This window comes from Xenopus tropicalis, chromosome 1 (genome assembly GCF_000004195.4).
Source record: "Xenopus tropicalis strain Nigerian chromosome 1, UCB_Xtro_10.0, whole genome shotgun sequence".
Taxonomy (NCBI): domain Eukaryota; kingdom Metazoa; phylum Chordata; class Amphibia; order Anura; family Pipidae; genus Xenopus; species Xenopus tropicalis.
In genome coordinates, this window is record NC_030677.2 from 4,797,382 (window position 1) to 4,810,602 (window position 13,221).

Sequence of the window (13,221 nt, forward strand, 5' to 3'; positions counted from 1 at the left end):
GAGCTTGGCAGGTCCAGAAAGCTCCAGGTCTGCTTGCACCAGAACTGCCACAGGAAATACTTAAAGACCGACACAACTCAACCACAACTTCTTTACACCCAGTGAAGGATGTGGTTGAATTAGCGAACACAAAGGAGGGAGAGAGGGGCAAACTGAGCAGACTTATGCCTGTGCCCTGAAGGATTTTTCTGAGAGCAGAAAGTCAGACACAGAAGAACATGTGACACAAAAGGAGATAAGAAAGCCTGTGTTTCTTTTGATAGAGGACTCTTGTAAAGATTACTCAGTTTTTAACATTTTTTTCTCCATTTATATTGACGCACTAAAGATAGGGTTCACTCTTGGCACCACTGAAATATTATGATTAGGCCACATGTCCAGTAGGAAAGAAACATCAGATGTCTGTCTGCACCATGGTGATCACACACATTCATTTTCTGGGGGCTTTGGCAAACACACACAAACACACACACTCAATCTCACTCACACTTACTCACACAAACACACAGACTCACTCACACAAACACACACACTCTCTCACACAGACACACACACTCACTCTCACACACACACACACACACACACACAGACACACACACACACACACTCACACACACACTCACACACTCACACACACACACACTCAAACTCACTCACGCTCTCTCTCACACACACACACACACTCACACACACACACTCAAACTCACTCACACTCTCTCTCTCACACACACACACTCACACACACTAATGTTAAAGATATTTCTCTAAGTAAAAAACCTTGGAGAAGTGCCCTGATTTTTTGCACTTGAATTTAGCTTTCTGCATCATAAATTACCTCTACATTTTTTTTTGTAATTGTTGAGTGGGTTTTTTGTCCATTTAAAGTGTTTTATTGCTCGTCACGACTGCATATTTTTTGCTTTTTATGTTTGTGATTTTATTGCAATTTATTACCTGTTTGAGCACATTACTGTAAACAACCCCTGCCCAGCTAGTCTAGTCAAACTGGGATTTGATCTTAATGTGAGATATTTTTTAAGAATGCTTTCATGGATTTTATAGAATTTTTTTGTAATGTCATTGCTAGTAATGAGCGAATCTGTCCCGTTTCGCCGGAAAATTTGCGAATCTTTCAAAAGATTAGCGAAACAGCGAAAAAAAACGGCAAAATTGTCGCGCTTCGAAAAAAATTTGTCGCCCGCAGCTATTCTTTTGTCACCTGTGCTATTATTTCATCGCGTGGCTATTATTTTGTCGCCCGCGGCTATTATTTAGTCGCCCGTGGCTATTATTTCGTCGCCCGGCTATTATTTTGTCGCCCGTGGCTATTATTTTGTCGCCCAAAACAAAATTCAATTTTACTTTCCTCTGTTTAACAGAGCAGACAGATGACCCCCTCTAGACCCCAGCATGCCCCTCTCTATGCCCATTACAGAGAGGAACTTCATGTTCCTATCTGAACAAAATTAAAATTATTTATTAGTGCCCTTATTTCATTTAATATCTGATATACGCTCACCTATGTGCTCCTATAAAGGGGTAGTTTACCTTTAAGTTAGCTTTACGTATGTTATAGAATGGATAATTCTAAGCAACTTTTCAATGCTTCATCATTTTTTTTATAGTAGAAGGCAAACCTTCTTCTGCCTCTTTCCAGTTTTCAGATGGGGGTCACTGACCCCGGCAGCCAAATCTATTGCTCCAGTTTTATTGTTCTTGTTATTACTAGAGATGTGGTGCGTGTTCGCGCAGGCAAAAATTTGCAAACTTTTAGCGATAGTTCACAATTTGGGTTCGCCTTAGCTGGCGCCTAATTTTGACCTCTCACCCCAGACCAGCAGATACATTGCAGCCAATCAGGCAGCTCTCCCTCCTGGACCACCCCCCCCGGACCACTCCCTTCCATATATAAACTGAAGCCCAGCAGCCATTTTACATTCTGCCTGTGTGTGCTTGAAGAGTTAGCATAGGGAGAGAGCTGTGCAGGGGTTTGAGGGACAGTTTAGGTAGCTTTGCTGACTAGTAATCTACTTTCTACTGCTCAGTATTAGCACATAGGGAGAGAGCTGTGCAGGGATTTGAGGGACAGTTTAGGTAGCTTTGCTGACTAGTGATCTACTTTCTACTGCTCTGTATTAGCACATAGGGAGAGAGCTGTGCAGGGATTTGAGGGACAGTTTAGGTAGCTTTGCTGAATAGTGATCTACTTTCTAATGCTCTGTATTAGCACATAGGGAGAGAGCTGTGCAGGGATTTGAGGGACAGTTTAGGTAGCTTTGCTGGCTAGTAATCTACTTTCTACTGCTCTGTATGTAGCTGCTGTGGGCAGCTGTCTTGCTGATCTCATCTGCTGTAACCCAATAGTCCTTGTAAGGACTGCTTTTATTTTCTGATTATTGTTACTCTATATACTGTTACTCTATATAGTGTACTGCAGCTCTGTCTGTGTGTGTTGGAGACAGGCGTGCTGCTCATAGTAGTGCACTAAGCACCAACCACACATTCACATAATTTTTTTTATTTGTGTTTTTTTACTTTGCTACTGTAATTTATAGAGCCCAGTGCTATTAGTCTAGCTGTGTTGGGGACTGGTGTGCTGCTCCTAGTAGTTCACCCCCAGCACCAACCAGAGATCACTTTTTTTAATTATATATATATATGTTTTTATTTTATTTATCTTACTGTTCCTTAACGTGTCCAGTGCTGTTTGCTGTTGTTCATAGTAGTGCACCAAACACGTTACACATAGTAGTGACATTGCATTGCAATAAAATCACCTGAGTGATGTTTTTCCACCACCAATAATATATTCCGTGTCCACTACTGTATACATTGCCATTGCAGGCCTTGTTGTTGCTCACTGTCTTTTTCAACCAAGTGCCACCTAGCTGTGTGAGCTTTTTCACATTCTGTCTAAATAACAATAATAATTCCGTGCCCAGAAACATGACCCAAGTTGTTGTTGTTTTGTAAAAATAAAAAAAATGCCAGGCAGAGGCAGGCCGCCACGCAGAGGCACTAGGGGCCGTGCTGCTATGATATCCTGTGGCCCTAGGAAATCAACCAGTGTTCCGAAGGCACTTACCCTGAACTCCAAAAATGCTGAAGAGGTAGTTGACTGGCTTACATAGCACACCCCATCCTCTACCGTTTCTAACTTTGCCACAACATCCTCATCCTCCTCTGCTATGGGCACCCCACGTACCACTTCCTCCACCACCGCCGCCCCTTCTTCACTGGATGAGTCAGAGGAGTTGTTTTCACATGAGTTTGTTGAACTGAGTGATGCGCAACCATTATTGCCAGAAGAAGATGAAGGAGATGAGGACGTTCCACCAGATATCATAATTCAGGCAGGCAACACAACAGAGATGGACATAAGGTGTGATGAGGTCCCCGCTGCTGCTGCCTTCTGTGAGCTGTCAGAAGAAATTGATGCATCTGAGGAGAATGAAGATGAGGAGATTGATGTTTTGTGGGTGCCCAGAAGAAGAGAGCAAGAGGAGGATAGTTCAGATGGAGAGACGGAGAGTCAGAGAGGCAGGAGGAGAATAAGACTTAGAAGAAGCAGGGACAGCTCGCAGGAAACAGTAGGGCAACAACATGAATCGGCACCTGTGGTCAGCCAGCCAATGCACCCGCCAACTTCTACTGTTTCCGCTAGAAAGCCCGCATCAAAAGGCTCAGCAGTGTGGCATTTTTTTAATGTGTGTGCCTCTGACAAAAACACCCACATAGGTTCAACTGCTATGCGAAGGCACATGAACACCAAACACAAAGCACTATGGGAGCAACACCTCAAAGGCAGCAGACAAACTCAAAGCCACCCTCCTTCTGCTCCAACATCTTACTGCTCTACCTCTGCTGTCCTTGACCCGTCTCAACCACCCTCCACTCCACCTTCCACCTTGACCACCAGTTCCTGCTCATCTGCCCTAAGCCAAGTTTCTGTGAGGGCCATGTTTGAGCGTAAGAAACCAATGCCTCCGAGTCATCCCCTTGCCCGGCGTCTGACAGCTGGCTTGTCTGCACTCTTAGCCCGCCAGCTTTAACCATACCAGCTGGTGGACTCTGAGGCCTTCCGCAAATTTGTAGCAATTGGGACACCGCAGTGGAAGGTACCCAGCCGCAATTTTTTTTCCCAGAAGGGAATACCACACCTGTACCAGCATGTGCAGAGCCAAGTCACCGCATCTCTTAGTGTTGAGGCAAAGGTCCATATGACTACTGACACATGGTCCTCCAAGCATGGTCAGGGCAGGTATGTCACCTACACTGCCCACTGGGTGAACCTGGTTATGGCTGGAAAGCAGGGAATGCGTGGCTCAACAACAGTCGAGTTGGTGTCACCGCCATGGATTGCACGCGGGCCTGCCACCACCTCTACTCCTCCTTCGCTCTCTACCTCGTCTTCTTCCTCGTCTTCTTCCTCCTCTGCTGCTGTGTCCTCCTCCACACCTTTGCACCCCCAGTTCCCCATAGGCTATTCGACATGCCAGGTACGCCGTTGTCATGCTCTCTTGGGGATGACGTGCCTGGAAAGCAGAAACCATACCGGATCTGCACTCCTGTCATCTCTGCACTCACAGGCCGATCGGTGGCTGACCCCACACCAACTGAAGATCGGAAAAGTGGTGTGTGACAACGGAAGCAATCTAGCAATTTGTTGGCAGCACTGAGACTGGGCAATAGTCCAATGGTTTGTCTCGAAGTACCCAGGATTGTAGGACATTCTCAGGCAGTCCAGGAAGGTGTCTGGCCATTTCAGACGTTCCTACACAGCCATGGCACGCCTTGCTGACATTTGCTTTCTTCCTGGAGTGTGCCGTGCGACGAGTGACAGATGAGGCCATAGACCAGCGTGACCAGGAGCATGAAGAGCATGATTTCTGGGCGGAATCACCAGAACGAGCCCAGGCACCTGCTGCAACGCAGGGAGAGGTGTCAGAAGTGGAGTCAGAGGAAGAAGGTGGCTTTGTGGAGGAGGAGGACCAAGAGGAGCAGGCTTCCCAGGGGGCTTGTGGTCACCTTTTGGGGACCCCTGGTCTTGTACGTGGCTGGGGGGAGGAGACCGTGGATGACGTAGTCCTTGATAACTAGGAAGGGGAGATGGATACCTCTGTATCCAACCTTGTGAGAATGGGGTCTTTCATGCTGTCATGCCTGTTGAAGGTCCCCCGTATCAAGAGGCTTAAGGAGAAGGACCTGTACTGGGTCGCAACGCTACTAGACCCTCGGTACAAGCATAAAGTGGCAGAAATGTTACCAACGTACCACAAGTCCGAAAGGATGCTGCATTTCCAAACCAGCCTGCAAAACATGTTGTACAATGCTTTTAAGGGTGATGTCACTTTAGGAACTCAACATTCCAGGGGCAGAGGTGCCGGTAATCCTCCCACGAGCACACCTGCAAGGACAATGCACTTTGGCCACTCTGTAACGTCAGACATGCAAAGTTTTTTCAGCCCAAGGCAGCGCCAGGACCCTTCTGGATCCACCCTCAGAGAACGCCTCGACCAGCAGGTAGCGGACTACCTAGCATTAACTGCAGATATCGACACTCTGAGGAGCGATGAACCCCTGGACTACTGGGTGCGTAGGCTTGATCTGTGGCCAGAGCTGTCACAATTTGCCATAAATCTCTTGTCTTGCCCCGCCTCAAGTGTCCTCTCAGAAAGGACCTTCAGTGCAGCAGGAGGGATTGTAACTGAGAAGAGAACTCGCCTAGGTCACAAAAGTGTGGATTACCTGACCTTTATTAAAATGAATGAGGCATGGATCTCGGAGCGTTAATGCACGCCGGAAGACTTGTTCTGACTCCCCATGCAGCTGTCCTTATCTGCACGCCGCGTGACTCCACACACAGCTGTCCTTTAGCGTCCTCCTCCACCACCGTACAAACTAGGGTGCAAACCCTACTGGTTTAATTTTAAGCCAAACTTTTTGGACAGGTAAATCCTGAGTTTTTCTGGCCTCTGTGCTTCAGTGGCTGCGCCAAAAAAAACATAATTTTTCAGGAATGTTTACATGCCTGATTTTTCAGGTTTCTGCAACAGCGGCAAAATCGTATCTTTTATGGTCACCGCAGGTGATCAATAAAGTAGGCCAAAACTGGGCCCACACTGCAGAATCAGTGTTTTTTGGTTCACGTCACTGTACATTGAATTGCCTCTGCCTGACCGTGCGCACAAGCACAGTGACTGCTAAACACACCACTACAGAAATATTCCCACCGACAGGATGAACGTCCGGGAGGTGACAAGCAACTAGTAAAAACTATTATTCACTCACTTGACGGTATCATTAAAGCTTTTTGCGTTTTTTTTCGTTGCAGTAAACGCGGCGTTTTGTCTTTGCGTGTGAACCAGCCGTAACCTTTACACGACTTGATTGGCATGTAGACGCCGAACGTTTTAAAGCAGTTTATTACACAAGTTTAGAAATGTAGTGTGATTTGTGCCCTTTACAGCACAAAACGCAACGCTGTGTCAACAACGTATTTTTCAAACAAATTTTTGCCCTTGATCCCCCTCCTGCATGTCACTGCCCAGGCCGTGGCACCCTTTAAACAACTTTAAAATCAGTTTTCTGGCCAGAAATGGCTTTTCTAGGTTTTAAAGTTCCCCTTCCCATTGAAGTCTATGGGGTTCGCAAAGTTCGCAAAAGTTCGCACTTTTCGGCGGAAGTTCGCGAACGGGTTCGCAAACTTTTTTGGCGAGGTTCGCTACATCACTAGTTATTACTAACCTTTGTATTCAGGTCCACCCTTTCTTATTCATATCCCAATACATATGTACATAACTTTGGATATTAATGATGAGGAAGCAGTAGGTGATTGTGTAGAGGAGACCCTCCTGGGTGCAAGAATAGTTCCATGGGTTCTACACCTCCTCATTATGAATTTACAGCCATCTTCCAATATATTGTCAAGAGCAAGGTTGGTCTGGAGGACAGATTTGGTTCTACTTTTTGTACAATTGTGCCTAAAGCAAGCCTGCAAACCAGCCAATAACAGGGCTATATATACAATTACTCAGAAGCCATGGACCTAACTTCAGGCAGTTTATACGATATTCAATTGTTGTTTCTCTCCAGATAAATCTTGTAAAACATAAAGCATTTATATCCACTGAACTGAAATCAATGGCTCTAGACAGATTAGTGCATAGGGAGATATACCTTTCATTCTACTTGTTGACAAGCAAACTGCTAGGTTCTTATACTAGATACACTGCTCAGTAGGTTTCTTACACTGGTGCAAATGAAATGGTGCAGTCTTAGTAAAACAGTGATTCTGGGTAAAACAGACAGACTGAAGCTCAGCACCCCGAGGTACATGCTTTATTGCATCTGGTCAGACCCAAGCGATGGCTGTTGAGCCAGATTAATGGGACTTTGTATCTTGTATATAGATTAAACAACAATGACACTGATAAGGGGCTCTGCACCAATAATGATCATTTACCCAGAGTATAATAACTGGATTCCATTAATGGCATCTAATTAATGGTAATATAATGGCAGGACACCCCTAGATTATATGATGCCCACAACGAAGTGTTGCACCTAAAAGTATAAGTAGAGATCCAGGAGTCTATTGGGCCCATTTACTTATTCCAGGGAAACTAAGGGGTGCAAGAAGCCATTTCAAAGGTGCAGAGTCTGAATGATGTGCAAGTTAGGGGGCATATAGGGAGCAGGAGGGGAGGAGCCTACATACCTTCCCTGCCCCTCCCTGTCCCTCACATGTGCAGCGCTCCGTAACGCAGTCAGCACTGTATCTGTAAGGTTTTGCCAAATTTAAAAACTGGAAACAAATTTCCAATTACAATAGTTCATTGCGCTGAAATCAAACTGCAGGGATTCATCCCACTAAAACTTTATTCATTTACTGGTATCTTATCTTAAGCTTCATTCTTTCCACAGTTACACCGATACCTACGGAATGTTCTCCTAAATGAACAAAGAGAATTTTATGAGGCATATGTCATTCGGTACTTGTATAAAGATTCAGAGTTAAAGGGGCAAGAAATACATGTTGGCGTATATACGTGGACAGAATCTGGAAGTTCTCTTGAAATCAATACTGAAGAGATAGTCTGGAATAAAGACACTAAAGACCAAGTAGGAAGAAAACACTTATATATTTGTTATTATAAATAATATATACAGGTATTAGACCCCTTATCCGGAAACACATTATCCAGAAAGTTCTGAATTACGGAAAGGCCATCTCCCATAGACTCCATTTTAATCAAATAATTCACAATGCCATATAATGAAGGGAAAAATGCCATAATTATCTCTATATGTAAGGTACCAGCAAGGGGCCTGACACAGGGCTGGGAATCAGCATTCTCATTGGTCACTTCTCTTGCATCTATAATGAAGTTTTGGGGCAGTAGAATCCTCATTGGTGAATTGGTTTCCATGTGTAATTATGTTTTTCATCAGCTTCTATAGAGAACTAGGGGGCGCAGTGGGGCAGCTTTACGGTTGGGTTTAGTGTCCCTTTAAATAACTGCTTAGCCCAAAAGGAAAATGGTGCCAAATTACATGTGTTCTTACTTATGTCTCATTATAATATATAATCACCATATACAAATACATAGCTCGCACTATTAGATGCTGACAATGCCTTTAATTAATCTCCAAGGCCCATTGTAGTCTGTTTACATAGACAATGTGATCAAATGTGTTTCTTGTATTTATGTTAAAGGGACCCTGCCATGATATTTATGGGGCACTTCTTATTTCCAAATGACCCTGTTACACAGCAAATAATTTCCCCTGCCCTGATACTGGTCCTGCCCATGTCTGGTCTCTCTGGTACCAGCACAGTACAAACCCAACACACAGAACTCACCCAGTACATCTGTATATCCCTTGCCCACAGAAACCAACCAATCACATGTCACGAGGGGGATACTGACCCAGTCATGGATTCCTTTAAGCCTTAATTAGTCTGTTACACTGTGTAGTATTTTGAAATAAGGTCCTAAAAATGCCCTAATTGGATTATTATCATCCCATTGCATGGAGCTGGTTGGCTTCTCTTCTGGCCAATACATATATTTATTGTAACTGTAACTTTTCCCAAGGTGCAGTTTTACGGCAAAATTTGTGGCTACACCGATTGTGAACTTTTCATGAATCCATGATAGAATTTCTCCATGCAGTCTATTAAGACAAAGAAAAAGATAATCAACTTATAATAAGCAATTATTATCTGGCTCTTGCCTTCCACATCAACCAATGGGATTGGAGCCCTTCCCTGCCCCCTATATATTTTAGGAGCTGTCCAGGCAGTATTGATGGCAAAGTTGCTGTGTTTTAGATTTTGTTCTATGGTGGGCCAACATTCCTTATCCCTCTGCCTTCTCCCTCTAGTCACTGCCTACTCACTATTAATCATACATACACACTAACCAATCACAGTCCTGTCTGGCTGCTTCCTATGGAACTACAGTCCTGCTATGGTTCTTTATCCCTCTGCCTTCTCCCTCTAGTCACTGCCTACTCACTATTAATCATACATACACACTAACCAATCACAGTCCTGCTATGGTTCCTTATCCCTCTGCCTTCTCCCTCTAGTCACTGCCTACTCACTATTAATCATACATACACACTAACCAATCACAGTCCTGCTATGGTTCCTTATCCCTCTGCCTTCTCCCTCTAGTCACTGCCTACTCACTATTAATCATGCATACACACTAACCAATCACAGTCCTGTCTGGCTGCTTCCTATGGAACTACAGTCCTGCTATGGTTCCTTATCCCTCTGCCTTCTCCCTCTAGTCACTGCCTACTCACTATTAATCATGCATACACACTAACCAATCACAGTCCTGCTATGGTTCCTTATCCCTCTGCCTTCTGCCTCTAGTCACTGCCTACTCACTATTAATCATACATACACACTAACCAATCACAGTTTTAGAAACTCCCTCAAAATTTCAAATAAATAAGAATCCCTGAGGTAACCCTTCAAGATTCCTACATAGAACGTTGATAAATCTACCCCTAAACTATTTTCCAGCCTTTTAAAACTTTATTATAAAAAGTATATATGTATATATATATATACATAGGGTTCTGGGAAGGCACATAAGGGTTCTGCCTCCCTATCCTTTAACATGTGCATCATTTAGATTGATAACTTAGGGAGGTGTTGATAGGGGAGATCTCTCTACAAAGTCTTGTAGCCTCTGCCTCTGCCTCTGCCTCTGCCTCTGCCTCCGCCTCCGCCTCCGCCTCCGCCTCCGCCTCCGCCTCCGCCTCCGCCTCCGCCTCCCTAGATGTGTGGGTAGGTTCTCTACAAGCAACTTCACAAGGTAGGTGAGTGACTATAATATAACCTGCCAGCACTGACTGAGGTGTCACTGATAATTTAACACAAACTGTAGTGTACTCACCAATTCCTCTTGTTTCTATTAAATATGCAAAGCTGAATAATTAATACATTGTGGAAAACAAAAGATTTTTTATTTCTCATATTTACATTTCATTTTGTAGATTCTAAAGTCCCAGTGCTCTACAAACTGCCCCCCTGGCTACAGGAAAGTCCCAAGGGAAGGAGCCCCACCCTGCTGCTATGACTGTGCCCCCTGCTCAGAAGGGGAAATCTCCAATTTAACTGGTAACTAAATACTGACTGATACAGGCATTATAATGAGAAATACCGTATCAATGTTGTATTGGTCAGTGGCTTAAAGGTTGGAAAAGGTGCCATGGATTTTCAAGGAAGAGAGTGGATTTGTGATCTGGAAATCCCAGTCTGAATCCTCACAGACCAACTAAAGCAGGGAGTTACTAATTCTGGGCAGAAAAGAAACATTGAGGGTAAGGTGTCACAAAAACTTCAAAAATTAGAAGTCTGGCAGAGAATTTTTTTGAAACAAAAGATTTTCAGGAATCAGGGATAAAAGCTGCATCTCCAGAGAGGAGCAAGAGGAACGGAGAGGGAAAGAAAGGAAAGTTATTATACAACTCAGTAATCAGTTGGATGTTGCCACAACCTTTGTAGATGGTGTTGTGAGGTGTTGCCACAACAATTATACAACTAATGCATATTAATTTCATATTGAAGTAAATGATATGTACAGTATTCCAATATTGTTCTTACTCACAATAATAGTATTACATGCTGACAGATTTATTTTCTTGCAGATATGGATAATTGTCTAAAATGTGGGGACTATGAATGGCCCAACCCAGAGAAAACTGTGTGTATTGAGAAGCAACTTCAGTTTCTGTCATTTGAGGATTGCCTAACTCTAATCTTTATTGTCCTCTCTCTGGTGTTTTTTATAATAGCAGCAGTTATACTGGGAATCTTTATTTCATTCCGAGACACCCCAGTAGTGAGAGCCAATAATCACACTCTGAGCTTTATTCTCCTTGTCTCCATCAAGCTGAGCTTCCTCTCTGTGTTTCTGTTCCTCGGTCGCCCTGTGGATATAACCTGCATGCTCCGGCAAACCTCCTTTGGGATCACCTTCTCCATAGCTGTGTCTTGTGTCCTGGCCAAGACTCTCATGGTTTGCTTTGCTTTTAAAGCCACTAAGCCTGGGAGTCCCTGGAGAAAATGGGTTGGAGTCAAGGTGGCCTACTGTATTGTTCTTTCTTGTTCAATTATCCAAATACTAATTAGTGTAATCTGGTTGACCATTTCTCCCCCATTCTTGGAGCTAAACTTTCTTTCTGAACCTGGACAAATCATCATTCAGTGCAATGAGGGCTCAGCCATTGGCTTCTATATTGTCCTCTCCTACATGGGACTGTTGGCATCTGTGAGCTTCATTGTAGCTTTCTTGGCTCGGAGCTTACCGGACAGTTTTAATGAGGCCAAGTACATCACTTTCAGCATGCTGCTCTTCTGCAGTGTTTGGATCACAATGATCCCGGCCTATCTGAGCACCAAAGGCAAATACATGGTGGCAGTGGAAATATTTGCCATCATCTCTTCATCCTGTGGCCTTCTCTTCTGTATATTCCTACCCAAATGTTACATTATTTTATTCAAACCAGAGATGAACTCAAAACAATATTTATTGGGAAATAATAAATAAATAATCATAAATAAGTAATTGTGGAGTATTTTATGATATTTGTACATTATGTGTAATTATTTTTTTTAATTTCTAACTGTATTTCCTAGAGGATACAATGCATATTTAGCTGAAACAGAACTGCCTATATGTAATTTTTATCCAACATCATGTATCAACAAATTTGATTACAAAATGGAATCCAATATGGAAATTATTAAAATTAACAATTACAAATTAATTTTGATCAGGCAAGTCACTAGTTTGGGGCCCACATTGACCAAACATCAGGGTATGATCATTAGCTGACCGGATCTGCCACTGAGCAGGAGATACATATTTAAAATTATACTTCAGGAAATGAATTGATTAAATTATAGTTTGGTAAAGTAAAATTGAAAGTGATAGACACACAAGTTCATGAAGCCCTATTATGCTCTTCTTAACCTGTAGAGCAGATCCTAACATGGACATATTTATAAATGGGAAGAACCCTAACCCTGTAGGCAATTGTGAATAATATCCGGTGCTGGTTTCCCTTTGGGCTAAAAATTAATCCTATCTGTAAAAATGGCCCCTTTATTGGAGCTCCCTATAGATCCTATTGCTTCTCTGTCTGTGTTTCAAATGAGGAGTGGGCGTGTCCTAACGGTCCCTGCCAGAAGCACAGTAGGAGGGGGAGAGCCAATCACAGCCCTGCAGTCACACAAGCACAGACAGGCTTCAGTTGCCTATCAGGTTAGCCTAGCTGCTGATTGGTTCCTATCCTACAGTTCAGGGTACTGAGGGCCGCCGGCTCCCCAGCACATCCAGAGAATTCAGCCAGCAGGAAGTGGCACAGATGGGTGGGGCTAGTGGGGTTTTGGGGGACTTTCTCAATAAATCAGCCTGAAATACAACTTTTTTCATCACAATCCTTCTATATCTAGAGGAGTATAATTCACTGGTACATTATTAATTTATACAGGATATGTCTCCTTTAATACTTTAGGAATGAATGTAATGTAATTGCACAGATAACAACAGGGTTAGAGATATATTAATATATAAATATATAATAATGGCCAGTTAATATCAGGACACACATAAACACCTCCTTATCTAAAGAGCATTAGTTATGCTCTTAGAGAACATTTTATTTGATTATGCAGCTACCTAACTACAG

General features: G+C 43.4%; 1 protein-coding gene across 1 annotated transcript; it reads left to right on the forward strand.

Annotated features, from left to right (window-relative positions):
• Nucleotides 1-4,492: 4,492 nt before the first annotated feature.
• On the forward strand, nt 4,493-11,864 carry LOC100487329 (vomeronasal type-2 receptor 26; the record flags this gene model as incomplete). Its single annotated transcript, XM_031895176.1, has 3 exons — nt 4,493-4,499; nt 10,185-10,312; nt 11,367-11,864. Coding segments are annotated over exons 1-3 (633 nt in total), but the record flags the coding sequence as incomplete, so codon positions are not given.
• Nucleotides 11,865-13,221: the final 1,357 nt, after the last annotated feature.